The 17,770-nt window shown below is 37.5% G+C and overlaps 2 protein-coding genes across 2 annotated transcripts; one reads left to right on the plus strand and one right to left on the minus strand.

Annotated features, from left to right (window-relative positions):
* Positions 1–1,461: 1,461 nt before the first annotated feature.
* Positions 1,462–10,231, plus strand: LOC137010683 (homeobox protein TGIF2). The gene is made up of 3 exons (XM_067372910.1): positions 1,462–1,692; positions 4,400–4,662; positions 7,748–10,231. The coding sequence occupies exons 1-3, from the start codon at positions 1,674–1,676 to the stop codon at positions 8,636–8,638; spliced, it is 1,173 nt and encodes a 390-aa protein (XP_067229011.1). The 5' UTR covers positions 1,462–1,673; the 3' UTR covers positions 8,639–10,231.
* A 783-nt stretch (positions 10,232–11,014) lies between these two features.
* Positions 11,015–17,503, minus strand: myl9b (myosin, light chain 9b, regulatory). Its single transcript, XM_067372911.1, has 4 exons — positions 17,347–17,503; positions 13,351–13,552; positions 13,107–13,268; positions 11,015–12,581 (listed from the first exon to the last, which is right to left on the minus strand). The coding sequence occupies exons 2-4, from the start codon at positions 13,532–13,534 to the stop codon at positions 12,406–12,408; spliced, it is 522 nt and encodes a 173-aa protein (XP_067229012.1). The 5' UTR covers positions 13,535–13,552; positions 17,347–17,503; the 3' UTR covers positions 11,015–12,405.
* Between the last annotated feature and the right edge of the window lie 267 nt (positions 17,504–17,770).

Below are 17,770 nucleotides of genomic sequence, written 5' to 3' on the forward strand. Positions count from 1 at the left end.
CAGAACCCTTCCTAGAGCTGGCCGTCCAGCCAAACTAAGCTATCGGGGGAGAAGAGCCTTGGTGAGAGAGGTAAAGAAGAACCCAAGAATCACTGTGACTGAGCTCCAGAGATGCAGTCTGGAGATGGGAGAAAGTTGTAGAAAGTCAACCATCACTGCAGCCCTCCACCAGTCAGGGCTTTATGGTAGTGGCCCGACGGAAACCTCTCCTCAGTGCAAGACACATGAAAGCACGCATGGAGTTTTCCAAGATGGTGAGAAATAAGATTCTCTGTTCTGATGAGACCAAGATAGAACTTTTTGGCCTTGATTCTAAGCGGTATGTGTGGAGAAAACCAGGCACTGCTCATCACCTGTCCAATACAGTCCCAACAGTGAAGCATGGTAGTGGCAGCATCATGCTGTGGGGGTGTTTTTCAGCTGCAGGGACAGGACGACTGGTTGCAATCGAGGGAAAGATGAATGCGGACAAGTACAGGGATATCCTGGACCTCAGACTGGGCCGAAGGTTTACCTTCCAACAAAACAATGACCATAAGAACACAGCTAAAATAATGAAGGAGTGGCTTCACAACAACTCCGTGACTGTTCTTGAATGGCCCAGCCAGAGCCCTGACTTAAACCCAATTGAGCATCTCTGGAGAGACCTAAAAATGGCTGTCCACCAACGTTTACCATCCAACCTGACAGAACTGGAGAGGATCTGTAAGGAGGAATGCAGAGGATCCCCAAATCCAGGTGTAAAAAACTTGTTGCATCTTTCCCAAAAAGACTCATGGCTGTATTAGATCAAAAAGTTCTTCTACTAAATACTGAGCAAAGGGTCTGAATACTTAAGACCATGTGATATTTCAGTTTTTTAATAAATCTGCAAAAATGTCAACAATTCTGTGTTTTTCTGTCAATATGGGGTGCTGTGTGTACATTAATGAGGAAAAAATGAACTTAAATGATTTTAGCAAATGGCTGCAATATAACAAAGAGTGAAAAATTTAAGGGGGTCTGAATACTTTCCGTACCCACTGTAAAGTGTGATGCGTACTGCATGTTAGAAGATACGACAAACAGCTTTATAACAATAGCAATTAATTTGTTAGAATAAACCTGTACAGAACATACATTACTGTAGCACACATTCATACAAAATAATAACAAACTTTAAATAAAGTTTAGATAAGACACGAAAAAAAAATCACTCTATCGAAATTGATTAGATTGGAAGCTTGAATTACGTTTTCAAACTATAAAATGATCATCCGGACTGCAAATCTAAAACGTAGCTAATGAAATAAACTCGCACAAGTGTTTGAATTGTGAGTTTTGAATGAAAAAAAGTGATGACACACAGATGTGCGGCCCTTACTGGCCCCTAGCAGTGTGGAGGAGGGATCTAGATCCTGTCATTGAGGGACGGAGAGAGAGGGAGAGAGAAAGAGAGAGAGTTTGGTGGAGCAGCGGTGCTGCAGGTAAACGGCTGTTTGTCAACAGGATCATTTTCCTCATGACACACTAATGACTAATGAGCAGATTCATTGATAACTGGAGCTTCAACTCAACACAGCTGTGTGTGTATGTGAGAGGAGAAGAACACGCTCTCCGTTTGACGAGGACCCGCGTTTCCACACCAGCAACTTTTTTTCAAACATTTTGTGTTTTATTTTCCAACATCCAGGATGAAGCCCAGCAAAAGAGGTGAGAATCGTTTACAGATGCGCGTGTTTTGTGTCGAGTGAATTCAGAGTGTCGTGTGAGTGTTTGAATGGTGTTTTGGTGTCTGATCACGCTGCCCATCTGCACGTCTGTGATCGTGGCGTGATTTTCAGTCTGAACGCGTGAAACGCAGATGTGCTTTTGATTCTTGCCTTTCAAAATGCAGCTGATCCACGCGTTTGATTTTTATACATTTGGACTCTTTTCTGAAGGGCCTTTGCAGTCTTTCTAGCTTTATTGACTTAGACGCGTTTGTTACATTGTATCATTGTGGTCTGATGACGTAATCGCGCGTTTGTTTGTTTGGTGAATCGTTTTTTTTTTCGCGCGTCTGCGGCCCCGTTTGTTTATTCGCGTCTGCAAACGGAGTTTTGTTTGGTCATTTTTGTATTTTGTGTGAAATGTAAGCGTTTTCTAAAAGTGAGAAAGTTGTAGTAAATGACGTTGGAGATGCAGAGGTTATTCAGTTATTTGTTTGTTAGTATTTGCTTGTTTATGACCCTAATGTTTGATTGGGTCTGCAAATTCACTACTTATCTGTTTCAATATGCAATACGAAAATCAGGAAGACGGAAATGACGTCGTATATGGAGTTCAATGAATCATTTGTTGCATTGATTTTTATATTAGATTAGATGCATGAACTAATAGCTTGGTTGTGGTTTTCTGAGGTTCACACGTAACATTCTGAGGGTCAGTTTTTCCAAATCTGATTCCACTCGAAGTAGTTTAACATCTGTAAAAAAAAAAAAAAAAAGAGAAAAAAAAGTTTATATAATCTCTAATGCAGGACTATTCATCCTCCTCCTTCACAAAAACAGACACGTTTTCATTTTGTCAAATACATTAGAGAGAACTGCATAGTGCTATAAACGATATGCAAAACTGTGACACGGATACAGTTGCAGACTGAAACATGAATGTCCAGAGGAGAGACACACGCGCACACACACACACAATCTGCTTTGTTAAAGAGGGACTCAGGAACTCCCACATTTTTAGCTGCTCTTTAGGGCTTCAGGTTTCAACAGGAGAAAGAAACTCTGAGCTGCTGAAGTGTGTCTGATTCATGTCTCTCTGAAACACTGAATACTGAGTAGTTATCAAATGAAAGCCTATGCTTTCCCATAACCACACTGACTGCAGTTCCTGCCAAAAATACAGTGTTTAGACCCCTACTGTGATTGTTACTTCAATAACACTGCGGAAACTTGGTATTATCATCACTTTCAAGAATTCAGAAGGTTCTTTTATTGTTTGAAGGAGATGCAGTTAACAATAATTGTCATATCTTTGAGTGTTGTGCAATTAATTTAAAAGCATGTTTTTTTGTTTGTTTTTTTTTTGAGAACTTGATTTAACGTGAAACTTCAGATTAGTATTTGCGGTGCTTGTCCAGAGATTCTTGGCCTTGTCTAATGCTGAGAGGCAGCGACTGTAGTTTTGGGTCCCATCAGCTCTTTTAAGGGCCGTGAGGTGATGCTCAAATGTGATCCATCGGGCTTTTGAGGAAGGTTTATTTGTTCATCTCTCAATCTGCATTTCATTGCATTGTTGTTTTAAAACTACAGAGATTTGATCACAAAACTAAGCATTTTATTTATTATTATTATTATTATTATTATTATTATTATTATTATTATTATTATTATTATTATTATTGGGAGATGGTGTATTAATGAGAATTAAATGTGTTGTGTAAGTAGTCTGTTGCACTGTTATAAAGATCTCATTGATTTACATTACAAGCATCATAATTTAATCTTTTTGGCCATATAAATATCAGCATCTGTGTCATATTGCATATTTTTGCTCAGTTTGTTCCTCTTAAATAAAATTGTGCTGTATCCTATGAGTATGATCTCCATATTCTCACTATATCAGACTATATGAGCCATAAAAGCCTGATGAATCAAATATGATACTCAAAAACACTTTTTTTTTTGTTGTTGTTTTCAAAAAATGATTATCAGGCTTTACACAGGTATGTTTGTGATAAAATATTTAAATGTAAATGTTTTAGCATCAGCATATTACACTCTATATTGTGTATTGTTATATTATTGGTTATGGCTGTGTTCAGAATCATTTGCAAGAATTCCTGTTTTATCTGGTCATAATGATTATCATAATAATCAGATAATGCTCCCATGATAATGCTTGATTGGCCCACCTGAAGAGCCCAATAGAGCACCAGATAAGCTGCCTTTCCCTCAGTTTGTGAGGGTCATGCTGAAGGTGTGAATGGAGAGGAGCTGTTCACAGTCAATAGTCTTTTGATGTGTAAATTGAGTGCAGTAAAAAAGGATTTATCTGCAGGATGCTTTTAAATGACTGACCGGGATGATTCAGACGGAAGTTAAGAACTGATTCTCTGTTCCTCTGAAATAAAGGTGTTCATTTTGCATATTTAATGCAAGCCCCAAAAAAAGGCTTGCAATTCTAGTTCTAGTTCTAGTTCCAGTGAAATGGATGCGTTGTAGGTCGCAGTATCTTTTGTATTGTGCATTTTGCCAAATTTATAAGATCATCTGCATATAATGTGCATACTTTGCATAGTGAACCCATTTGTGGTATTTCTGGTATTTAATGGCATTGTAAACTTTCTGTGACCTAAACTGAATCGCTTTCATTCCGTCTGCTGTTGTACTTTAAGACCAATAATATTCTGCTGCCTTCATCTTCTCAGCTTTTGAGGAGGATCAGAACGGAGACACTGAGTTTTCTGCCATGTCGGACAGTGACCCATGTGAAGACGACGGTTACCCTCTCAACCTGTCCACCAGCGGCAGGAGAAGTGGGTCTTCCACCAAACGCCGCCGCCGTGGAAACCTCCCCAAAGAGTCCGTTCAGGTTCTGAGGGACTGGCTGTATGAGCATCGTTTCAATGCGTATCCGTCAGAGCAAGAGAAACTGAGCCTGTCTGGACAGACGCATCTGTCGGTGTCACAGGTGAGCACAAAACATGGTTTCCATGCATTTAGCACAAAACTGAAGCTTTCAAGTTTTGGATGCAAACGTATCATGTATTTAAAGTTTATAACTTAATTTGAAAATTGTCCTTTACTTGACTTCGTTTCAAACCAGTATGATGTTTTCCATGCAATTACAATTAAACTGAAGCTTTCAAGCTCAAAAGAAGGCCAAATTACCATTTAAAAAATAACTAAATTTCATTCAAACTTATTTAGACTTAAGTTTGGGTCTGTTCCTCACCTTCCTACCTGGAATATAGTTCACAAACCTGTTAATTTGGTTATGAATTTCAGTTATGCTCATTCTGTCTAAATGAGCATGTTTTTTTTTTTTTTGCCAAAATAAGCTGCAAAGTGGACCTGACTGAGTCAGTAGTCTAAGCATCAAGTTGAATATGAGGAAAATTCTCTTTCCAGTATTGTATTTTTGTGTCTTTCATCCATTCTTCACTTTTACATTTGGCCGTAATCTTCAAAGACGAGACTTTCTCACACAGTCTGCGCTGTGTTTTGTCCTTGAGCGAGAGCTGCGGTGTTGTCAGAGCGCAGGAATGCGGGCGGCGAGGCCTGTGCTGCATATTTCCTCTGGTCTCCATTAGAGCCAGCTGTCTGTCTGACACAGCATGCGGTTCACTGCCTTGCCAACAGGGGGCGCCACAGTAGGATCCAAAAATACATGTTGTTTTGTTTTTTCACCCCTTTTTTTTTCAGTAGCCCCTCACTGCAGAACACACAAGATCTAGGGGATGGAGACGGGTAAGTTAAGGGATATATAAAGTGGGAGGAGTTGGATCTGATCCAACCCTGCCCCCTTAATCTCATGTTCTGCAGTGAGGATCATCTCCTTTTTGACCCTATGCTAAGAATATAAAGGACAGAATCACCAATACAATACCTCGTTAAACTGAGCTTTTCTTTTGTGTGTTTTTTTTTTTTTTTTTTTTTTTGTTTGTTTGTTTGTTTGTTTGTTTGTCTTGTGTGAAAGTCTGTTAAAGGGATAGTTCACCCAAAAAGGAGTATTCTGTCATCTACCAACCCTCAAGTTGTTCGAAACCTGTATATATTTCTTTGTTCTGCTGTACACAAAAGAATATATTTGGAAGAATGTTTGTAACCAAGCAGATCTAGCCCCCAATGACTGCCATAGTAAACCCCATTGCCATAGTCAGTGGGGTTTACTCATTTTTGGGTGAACTATCCCTTTAAGTTAATAGAATTAAACATGAATAAATCATTTATACAGTAATTTATCAGTTTCTGTGGTTTTGAAGTTTTATAAGATACTATAAAACCTATTAGCCTATAGTAGTGTTACATTTAGCTTTAGATAATGCTTTTTCTCTGGAAATATCAGGGAATTGTGAGTTTTCCATGTCTGGAAAAGCATGGAAGTTAATAAAATCATCAATGGTCATGGAAATGACCCATTCTATAGTCTGTTTCTAGTTAATTCTAAAGTATTTCTTCAATGACTGTTTGAGTGTGCTTCTTTTTTTTTTTTTTTTTTTTTTTTATAACCCTTATCCAGTCATCACAAAGGATTGAAAAGAATAATGGAAATTATTGGTCAAAGTGCAGAAACTCACAGGACGACTTAAATGCATTTAGTTAAGTCAGATTTATTTATATAGTTCACCCAAACATGAAAATTGTGTCATTCACTCACCTTCAAGTTGTTCAATACCTGTATGAATTTCTTTCCTCTGCTGAACACACAAAAGATATTTTGAAAAATATGGATAACCAAACAGTTGTGGGACACCACTTAATTTTTATAGTATGGTAGAAAAAAATACTATGGAAATCAATGGGGCCCATCAACTGTTTGATTACAAACATTCTTCAGAATATCTTTTGTGTTCAGCAGAAGAAAGAGATTCATACAGGTGTGGAACAAATTGAGGGTGAGTAAATGATCAAAGGATTTTCATTTTTGGGTGAACTATCCCTTTAATATCTTCATGGCTTTATAGTAGCATTTAGGAGTTAGCCTTTTAGGTGGGCATAGTGTTGCACAATAAACCGGTACTAGAAAGGTATCACTATAACCTGCTATTAAAAATGGTATGATATGAAATTTTATTAGTACCAGTACTTTAAGAATGACTGCATTGTAATAAGAGGAATATTTCCTAATATTGAGTCAGGACATGTGTGCAGAGCGCTGCTTCCACTCCCTGCAGGGAATAAAATGTGTGCATGCGGCGCATGACGAGGAAAGAATCATGCATGCATGAGGAAAATATAGTGCGTTTTGGGACATTCGCGCTGTCGGACTCCGACCTGAAGCACATGCACAGAAATCCATGTTAACATGTTAGCATTTACTCTCCTTCAAAGCTTGCTGGGAAATAGAAATCCCAGCCCAGTTACAGTTAAACTTAAGTTTGTCTAAATTAAAAGAAATAAGTTCATTAAACCCAAAACAATGAAACGGTTCAGTTTAATTTAAAAAAAAAAAATATATATATATATATATATATATATATATATATATATATATATATATATATATATATATATATATATATATATATATATATATATATATATATATATATATATATATATATATATATCTCAGTTCTGTGAACTTGAAAGGAAAGCGCTAAATACTCGTTAATTTGACTGAACTAATTTAAGTTTGTCCTACTTAAACCAATTAATTTATTTTGAGCATTGGGATTACAGTGTTATAGTGTTTGATTGCATCGTTTCTTATTTTTAGTAACAAAGATAAAATAAAATGAGAACTGTATCGTGACTTTTATAAAACTTACATTAAAAAAAAACCCATTGTTTCAGGGGTTTGTTTTTTCCCATGCTATTGATTCAGTATCGGTATCGAGTTATTTTAGTCAGATATTGTAGTCATAATTTTGGTATCGCGAAAACGCTAGATGTGCGATTTAATACAAGCAATCAAGCAGTTGAAGTTTGATATAGTGTATCTCTTTGTATAAAAGTAATATTGTATGTATGTGGTTAAACATTATATAATGTAAATAATTACTTGGCATTTTAAGTTTCTAAAACTCTGGAATCTTTAATCTTGTTTTTAGATCTGTAACTGGTTCATAAATGCCCGCCGGAGGCTCCTTCCGGACCTGCTCAGGAAAGACGGCAAAGACCCCACTCAGTTTACAATGTCACGACGCACCAGCAAACCAGACAGATCTGCCTCCCCAGAATGTCCTGCCTCTTCAACTCGCACCTCTGTCATTTGCCCCACACCAACATTGGACTTGAGGCTGTTGGGTAACACTGCAACGGCAATTTTGGCTGGAGCTGGTTGTTTGTCGTCATCAGGTAGTCAAGACGGAGGTGTTCAGGCTCTGATGCAGCTTGACACACGAGGTCTGCTGAGACGAGAAGGTCTGACTGGATTTCGGAGCGAAGATCAACACCTGACGACCATCCCGCTTGCTTCTACCTCTGTCCCAACCCTGGGAGCGGTGAGCCCGAGTGGAGTCCTGTTCAACACGCCGCCTCCTACCCCACCAGAGCTGTGCGCACAAGATTTCAGCGATCTGAAGCTTCTAGTGGATGCGGCCCTGCAACGAGCAGCTGAGCAAGAAAACTGCAGACAGAAAGAGCAAACGATGCAACCACAAGCAAACAGTCCTTCCAATGAAAGTTCAAGTGAGCTCGTCCAGAATGGCAATTCGGAGACCATCGCTAATTCCGAAGCAGAAACGCCTTCAAGGGATGCATTTGATGCTGCACCAGGCTTGATGGAGAGCGCAGTATTACCAGTATCGGTTCCTGTCATGAGCCGCTCTTTTCATCCGGGCCTTCCCGTCGATCTAAGTTCGGCCAGTGTCTCCGATGTCCTCAGCAAGAATGTGACAGATTCTGCTCACTTTACGTCTTCTGGCACGTGGCCCGGTCCACCTGCGAGCACGTGGGTTTCGCAGTATGTGCATAATACGGTCACAGAAGCGGTCAATTGATTGGTGCGGGGGGGGGTCAAGCAAACTGACTTTGAACTGACTTTGAACTCTTTGTTTGCTCATTTTTCTCAGAAGCCTCTGGATCAGATGGAAAACTGGGAGCTTTTAGTACGTCTTTCAAAATCTTTGCTATGGATGTTGCTAGATAGCCCGAGATCCTCTTTACCGATGTTCACTTCAGTGGATTCAGGAGTGAAGCCTCTCTTTGAACACTGATGTATTTCAAAGACATTTTTAAAACACTTTTTAAACCAAAACCTCTTAACTTTTTTAACTACATGAAGTTTATGGGCATCAATAAAACCCTCTTTGTGAATAATCCAGCATTTCAGACTCTGGGATCTTCATCCTTTCAGGCAGAAACATAAGCATACTCCAAACTCAAGAAAACCTGTGCATCTCAGGTTTACCAACAACAGCCAAGGGATTTTAATTTGAATGTTTGTTGAAGTGGCCTTACATAGTTTTTGTTAAAGAAGCTCTTGCCTGCTTGCATCAGTATATCCAGGGCTAGACATCTATCCATCATGTAGCATGCTTATTTTTCCTTTTTTTTTTTTTTTTTTTTTTTTCTTGTGATCTGTGAATGCGAAGACCAGCATGCAGCATTTAAATAGTCTGATTAGGGGCCAAATGTGCTCTCTTAGATTTAATACTTTGCTCTGATTTTGCCTGAAAGCCACCGCTGATGAAGCCTCTACTTCTACAATCTCAGCTTTGAAAGTCTTTCCCAATAGTGTGTTTTTGTCATTATTTCCTGCACTTTATAGTTTAATTTCACCTCTTAGTCATTATGTCAGAACCGTTTATCCAATCCCAGTCAGAACAATATCAGAGAGCTCTCTGGTGTGGCGTGATGTGCGTCTGTGCTGTGGTCGGTCGTTGGGAAATTGATCGTACTGCAGAGATCATCGCTCACGCCTCATGTCTGTCTGAGATGCGGAGGGGAGGTCGTCTCAAAGACAGAGCTGACTTTGATTTTCTTCAGTTCTCATGTTACTTGAGCTTAGAGCTGTAGCTTTATTTTTCTGATGGTATTGGGTGAAGTAGATGATCGGCATTAACAGTGTTTTACATTTTCATAAATTGTAGAGGGAGATGTTATGAGGTTATAAAAAATTGTTAGTGAGTGAATTTAGACGCTAAAGGAGTTTTGTGTACCTCTCAGAGATGAACTGAAGTGTTTCTTTCTTGCTCATAATCTGTGAATGTATCTAGAGAACTGACAAATATTATTTAGAAACAAGATTATTTCCAGTGTCTTAAGCGATTCCCTCAGTCTTTCTTTTTGGACACTAGAGTATCTAGATGGATTATGATTTAATGCTTGTAGTTTCCATGAAACTGAGAACATGTACAGGTAGTCAGATTAGTCTTTATAGTTATGATTTTAACCTTTTAGCCTTTTTATGATGCAGTTCACATCATTTCAGTTTACTTATTCAGAAATGTGCCATAATTCTGATTAGTTTTTCTCAGTGAGGTCAGTGCAAAGGTCAGAGGTCATGTTCTGTAGTACTGTACAGGTTACTTCTCATTGGTTTTCAGTGTGTCTCAGGTTTGTTTTATTATAGTTTTCAGTTTCTATTATAGTGGGGAGTTTTTTTGTTTTTGTTTTTTGTGGGTTCGAGTTATTGTAATGTTACCTCTCTGGCAAAACAAATACAGTTTGTAATTATTTCTGAGTTAAGGAATCTATAAGGTGCGTCTGTATTTTTAAGCCATGTCTGAGCTGAATATGAGAAACTGACTGTCATATTGTAGCGTCCTCAATCTGTACTACAGATCTAATTAACTCAAAACCACTGTGATCATTCGGTTAGTTACTGGAACAGTACTATCTATATTTTTCATATACTCTATTTTTTCACCTGGTCAGAAAGGCCAATATTAATATTCCTGGAACTGTATTATTGTTATTGCAAAATGGATCTTCTAGATGACAATGTGAAACATGTAAATATCATTCAGGTTTTTGTCTGGCATAGACCTGCTTTTTAACGTGCGTGTGTGTATACATCAAATATGTGTCTCTCTCCTGTACGACCAAATACATGATGGATTTTTTTTTTTTTTTTTTTAACTGTCATATGTGTGCATGTATAACTGAGGACAGTAAAACTGGCTTTTGTGCCTTACCTGCTTCCTTAGAAAACCTTTTGGACTAGTCTGTGCAATATCTGCCTTAAACATTTGACACATATTTTATTTGGTGTCTTTTGTACAAACATTACAGAGAAATAAAAGCCTTGTTTTTCATATGTTTGTATTCATGTTGTGGAGAAATGAATTTCCTTTTATTTTATGTTTTCGTCAATTCGAAGTCCAGAAATGACTCCTGTTGATTTCTGCATGTGCACAAATGATTTTTGGGCGTTTCACTGTAGTATGAGACCATCTTTATTTCAGTATAAAATACATCATGTTCGTATGATGGATGACTTCATGTCTGAGAGCTGCCACATGTAATCTCACATTTTATAAGCCAGATATTCACAGGTTTGATGGGGAAATATAAGATGCAGTTCCACTGAAAATTCTACACATCCCAAAGTCTGAGGAACATTTTTTTTTTTCTGGAGAATGTACAACTTTGAAAGGAGATGACTGATATTTCATATTCAGATGTTTATCATTTTGTATATCTATCTGACTTCACTATGTATAAGGCACTACATGTGAATATAGGGCAAAAATGTTATCTAATATATATTGCCATACTTTCCCAAGGTGAGTAATCACAATAAACGTATGTTTAAATATGCATGATCTAATTAAATATTTGCTAATTTGTATACATTTCCAGAACAGAACACTGGATAAAGCCAGGTTCAAAATTCTTGATTTTGTAGACATATTGGAGTAAGAGGGGATTTTGGGTTTCTCTTTTATTACTCCATTAATCCAAAAATAGTGTCATAATCCAGAAATAAAATAAACTGTCACCATGTTTTTTAGGAATAAAATGTAATTTAAATCAGCAAATGATATATGAACAAGTCTCTCAGTAAAAATGTAATATACTTAAATATGTATTTTGGATGTTCCCTTTCAACTAGTCAAAAATAATGTTATGGAAGCAAAATTGACCAGTGGCTAAAAAGACAATGGGTGCGTCTCAATCAGCTCCCTAGGTCGTGAACCTGTATAACGTGTGCACTAATTCAGGCACTGGTAATGACCATAATGACCCCTTCTGTTAAGGGAACATTGAGAGTATCAATGCTCCCAGGTTTTCACTGTGCATTGTGGGACTTTTAGGGAATGAACGTTTCAGTGCACTGGAAGGATTTTGCGATTGAGACAGCCATTAAAATGGCTGACTCTCTGATCAGTGCTCTTATACTGAACTATGGAGCTAATTGAGACGCACCCCATGGTTTTGCCGGTAGTGTCTTGCCTTAATACACATCATGTCTCTGATATTGATCAATGAAAAGGAGATGCTGAGAATCCTTTGCACTACATCTAAACAAGTTTATGGCATCTCCAATGTAATAGTTTAATTTCTGAGTTGCACAGATCGAGCCACAGCTGCTTCAACCTACTCAAACACACTGTAGATATTTCATAAGTCCCCTATAAAAACACAAAATATACATTGTAGATGGTTTGCAATGTAATCTGATCGCACTTAATACATTTAGAGATAGAATTACTTATTTTATAGATCACCAAATATTTGTTGCATGTTTTTCACCAGTGGATGTTCCTCATGTATGTGTTTGTAATGTGCTGTCCAGCTGTGGCTGACGCGCTCTGATCGTCTACATGTCGTCTTTGTCCTTGGCTCCATGTTTGAGAATCCGGGTGAACTCGCCATAGTTAAAGTTTCCCTTTTTGTCAATGGGAGCCTCTCTGAAAAGCTCGTCCACCTCTTCATCTGTGAAACGATCTCCCATAGTGGTCAGCAGCTCTCGCAGGTGGTCTTCATGAATGAAACCTGTGCAGACGAGAATAAAACATCTAGAAGACTAGAAGACCATCTAGAAGACCTTACATATTTATATATATATATATATATATGAGATTACATTTGAATATTGAGGCATTTTGAAGTTATTTTGCCGGCATTTGTGTTTTGTTTGCACCTTCATTTTGAGAAATTACTTCCATATCTTCTGTTTGTTAAATGACAACATTTATGTTTTTTTAACATTATGAAATGACATTTATAAAATTCTAGTATATATATCATTTAATTTATATGCAACAGCATCATGTGACACTGCAGACTGTAGTAGTGATACTGTAAGTATCTTTTACTGTGTAGTAAAATACACTCAAATAGAAAACACTATTACTGTATTACAGTATTACTGTATTTTTGAAAATAGAAATAATGCAGCCTGGTTGAACATTTGAATTTCTGTCACTACCCAGCCCTGTTTATTTTTAATTTGGCCTCCCTACTGTGTAACCCTCCAAGATGGTCAAAGTCTTTTTATTAAACCAGTGTTTGTTTTACCAGATCCTTCCTCATCAAAGCAGGCGAAAGCATTCCTTATCACGTCCTCCGGGTCGGTTCCATTGAGCCGTTCTCCAAACATGGTGAGGAACATGGTGAAGTTGATGGGACCTGGTGCTTCACTCATCATTCCCTCCAGGTAATCATCAGACGGGTTCTTACCTGAGCACAAACACACCAATGGCAACGTCATTAGATGTATTCAGCACATAATATTATGCCAGTTCCTCTCTGTCAGACTTACCCAAAGAGGCCAGCATGTCATGCAGATCCTCTTTATCGATGAATCCGTCTCGGTTCTGGTCAATCATGTTGAAGGCCTCTTTGAACTCTTGGATCTGTGACTGGTCAAACATGGCAAACACATTTGAAGTGGCTCTCTGTGGCCTCTTCTTAGTGGTTTTCCCCTTCGCTCGCTTGCTGGACATGTTGATGGTGTTTCAGGTCTAAGAAAAAGAGCAGAACATGTTCTTTAATATGTCTGCAAGCAACAATTACAGGGTTCAGAAATAGTAGCGGCCATATGTTTAATCCGTTTCACTTGAAACAGGCTTTGCAACAGAATAAGCTTCCACTTGTGCTCAAAGAAGCTTGGAACAAAAAAAATATATATAGAAAAATCAAGATATGGTGCAAAAAAAGGTTTCTGTATAAGTTCTAGTTTTTCAGCAATATGTTCTTAAAAACATTATAAGTAATATCACATGCAAAATTGCTGTTTTCCCGAATATCAGCACATTTGCAAATGCGATATTGATTTTATACAACAATTCAATAAACAATAAGTTAATAGGTTATTAGGTGACTTACATTTTAGACACAATATTGTCTGTTTTTCCTCTATTTTGTCAAAGAAAACAGTTCCAAACAATAGAGCCAATGGGCCTCATTCATGAAACTGGTAAATATGAGTAAGTTCTGAGTAATTTGCACGTAAAACACCTTCCCGAAAACTCTCCTCTGGATACATAAACGCTTCATAAACATCATATTTGATAGCTAAATGTTAATGAATTCCAATCATTCGTAAATAGGGTGCGCGTGCATGCTCATTTACAATTAGAATAATCCCCACCTATGAATTACAACTACGTAAATTATGTGTCCAGGAATGCTGTTGAATCTTCTAAACTCCCTTCTCAGTATGGTTCTAGTATATTGCATGAATGCAAAAGACACTAAATGGCCATATGCCGGATTAAGATTGATCAATACAATGCTGAAGGGAGGACGTAATTTTGTAGGTCAAAACCCGGAAACAAGTTGCATTTTAGCACTTCCGGTTCCATCGTCCTGAAATCAGCAGGTTTTTTGAGTGTTTGGTTAAAATGCTTGAACGAAGGTCTGTGGTGAACACAAGCTCAAGATATTTTCACATTTCAGAAAACATTCAAAAGTAACATTCTCATAATGTTTGCTAAATGGATTGTTCCCTTAACATTTGCACAACCAAGAAAAAACATTTTAAAACATTCAACGTTTTGAACGTCCGCAGAGAACATTCAGAAATAACACTGTCATAACTTAATGGGTACAAAACATTCTTAGAACATAATTTAACTCTCAGAAACACTCACATAAGCACTACATGGCTGAGAGCAGGATTGTAATGAATTTTTGAATTTGAGGATTTATAGACACACCAAGTCACTTTAAAATGCGCCTTTTAAGGCTGATTTAGTTAGCTGTCACCCCTATACGATTAACTCCAAAGTGGTTGTGATTTAAAGATATTAGTCAACTTTGATCTAGGAAAACATTTTGATCTAGGAAAGCATTTTGTAAACAGAGCATCCTAAAGGCCTATAATGCCGTTAGCATCAGAGAAGATGTTACAGATGGTTTCTGTTGAGTCCCATGTGAACAGCAGCACATTTCATAACCATGACATTTATCAATACATCATTCATTGTGAATGAGTAATTCATGTTATATGGATGACCACAGTCAGCTAACACTCATTTTCATGTCTGTGTTTTTATTGCTCTTGTATTCATAGTTTCTCAATGTCTGCTTAATAAAGCAACCAAATGCTGTGGGATGATCCAATCATTCTTTCTATATCAGTCCTGGTCCATATGAAAATAACCTGCTCAGTGTCTTTAAAGGCATTAATCTCACACTGAACAGCAGCACTAAACCAGCTAACAAAAATATGTTTCGAAGAACATTTTGCCAATATTCCCATTAAGTTATGAAAACGTTATTTCTGAATGTTGTCTGAACATTCAAAAGGTCTAGTTGTTAAAATGTTTTACTTTTGTTTGTGAACTTTAAGGGGAAATTCTTTTTTATCATTCTGCAAATTTTATGGTAATGTTACTTCTGTAAAAAAAAAAAAAAAAAAAAAAAAACATTAGAAGTTTTAAATAAAATATTTCATTTAAAAAAAATTCCATAAACAATGTATAAATAATGTTTTTGTGCTAACGTTTTGATAAACATTAATAAAGACAGATAACTTTGAACGAACATTCTATTAATGTTACTGGAAGAACGTTTGTTCACAACCTTAAGAGAACCTTGTCAGAACATTAGCTAAGGTTCTGAGAATGTTCACTGTTAGCTGGGAAATTATGAATATACCAAAAGTCTAATGTATCTCCAATAATTGCTTAACTTATTTTTGGTGTAAAATTACCTTATTCTCTATTTTAAACTTTCTGACTGCATTATTCCTGGCTGTCCTGTGTGTTTTGTGAGTATGGGAGGAATAGAATTAGATGGAAGAATTGATGTAACTGATTAACTAACTGCTTATTTTCAGGCTGTGTGTGTGGTTCAGTTAAACTCTATATTATGGGGACAAAATGTCCCCACAAAGATGGCAATATCCAAAATCCTTGTCCTTGTGGGGACATTTTTTGGTCCCCATGAGGAAAACAACTTATGAATCATACTAACTGATTTTTTGAAAATGCAAAAAGTTTTCTGTGACAGGAAGGTTTAGGGTTGGGAGATTGAATATACAGTTTGTATAGTGTAAAAATCATTATGTCTATGGAAAGTCCCCATAAACCATGAAAACCCAATGTGTGTGTGTGTTTTTCTGTGTGTTGTGACCGCATCATCAGAACACAATGTCCAGCTCGACCACAGGATTAAATGCAGGAATTTAGAAACAGACCAGAACAACTGTCTGAAGGACATCAAACTCTCTTCCCTACAAGACATTTTTATGCCCTCATTGAGTATGCCTTAATATACTGAATAAGACAATATTCTTTGGTTTTAATTGGATAAAAATATATTGTTTTAATTGTCAATCAGTTTTTGTTTTTTTATGTCCTCAAATTCAATGTCACATCCTGTTACTTTTTCTTAAAACCAATTTAACTAATACAATTGAATCTGGAAGTGACATCATTATGTTGGGAAATCAGCAGCACAGACAACATCAGTTGGTATTATCAATGGATTGGATGAATTCTGTGGTGTCTCTCAAATCAACATTTCTGAACTTCAAGTTGATGTCCTAATGTACTCTAACTGTCAATCACTCACTTTAGCTGCATGTTATGAACATCCATGAATGACCCAAACACTGTCACATTCTGCCCTAATTTCTTTGTTGCATCTTGGCAAACATCTACAGAATTCAGAGAGACACTAACAAGCTGTCCAGTGAATTTGCTTCACTAAAACTTGTGCAGTTTGACAACAGTAGAGTTTGGTCGCCCTCTGAATAAAAATAAAGACTACACAAAAATCTAAAACATCATCATGATATCCCTATAGTTGCTTTCTTGATGTCTGTTAATGAGTTTCTTCTGCAATCATTTCAATTCCTGTGCTCCAGCCAAGGGTTACGTCATGGGTCTCACCTCTGACTTTTGACCCCAACGGCACACTAACAAAAAACCCAAAAGCTGTATTCCAGATGAAGCGCTTGTGGCCAAGTCACAGCTTCATGCAAAGTAAAACATTATTCTCTGAATAATTAAAGTTTATATAATTGTGACCATCATTGAGGAGGACAAAACTCCTGGATCTATAACAGAAACGCACTGAACTGCATTAGAAAGCAGTATTCACTCTCTGAACACTAAAACAAAGTCCTAACATGTCCAGATCCTTTTCTCAGCATATGAGAGATGATCCTGGATCAGTTTTAGTTCCATAACCCCATCATACGTCACCAGCTCCATCCAGATCTTTCCTCAGTGTCCTAAATTTATCCAGAACTTCTGTGGAAAGACTTCTTAGCACACAAAACCAAACCAAAGCACAATAAACTCACCTTTGCTACAGCTGATAGATTGTGCTGTCCACTGGACGGTGTTTTTGTGCTGGAGAGTGAGACAGTTAGACTTACGGGACACAAAAGTTTCTTCAGAGCATCAGCTCGAGTAATGCGCCCCTCCCATTTTACTCTCAGCCAATCAGAGGTCTCTGTTCTCCCAAACAGAGCCGGCCCACAGCAGGGATTTAGCCATATAAGGGCAAAGAATGTTCAGGCTGTCTTTGTGTGTACGCCACAGAGAATGAGAAACCAGGGAGGAATCAACATGAAATGACAGGAAAAGAGATAAGCTGCCTTATTTAGAAAGAACTGGGGATGGATGTGTTTGTGTACATTCCACAAAACCCATGGTTTAACACACCTTGGATGGACAGTGGTCTTGCAAAATCTACCACTGAGCACTGAAACTCTATCAGTCTTC

This window comes from Chanodichthys erythropterus, chromosome 21 (genome assembly GCF_024489055.1).
Source record: "Chanodichthys erythropterus isolate Z2021 chromosome 21, ASM2448905v1, whole genome shotgun sequence".
NCBI lineage: Eukaryota > Metazoa > Chordata > Actinopteri > Cypriniformes > Xenocyprididae > Chanodichthys > Chanodichthys erythropterus.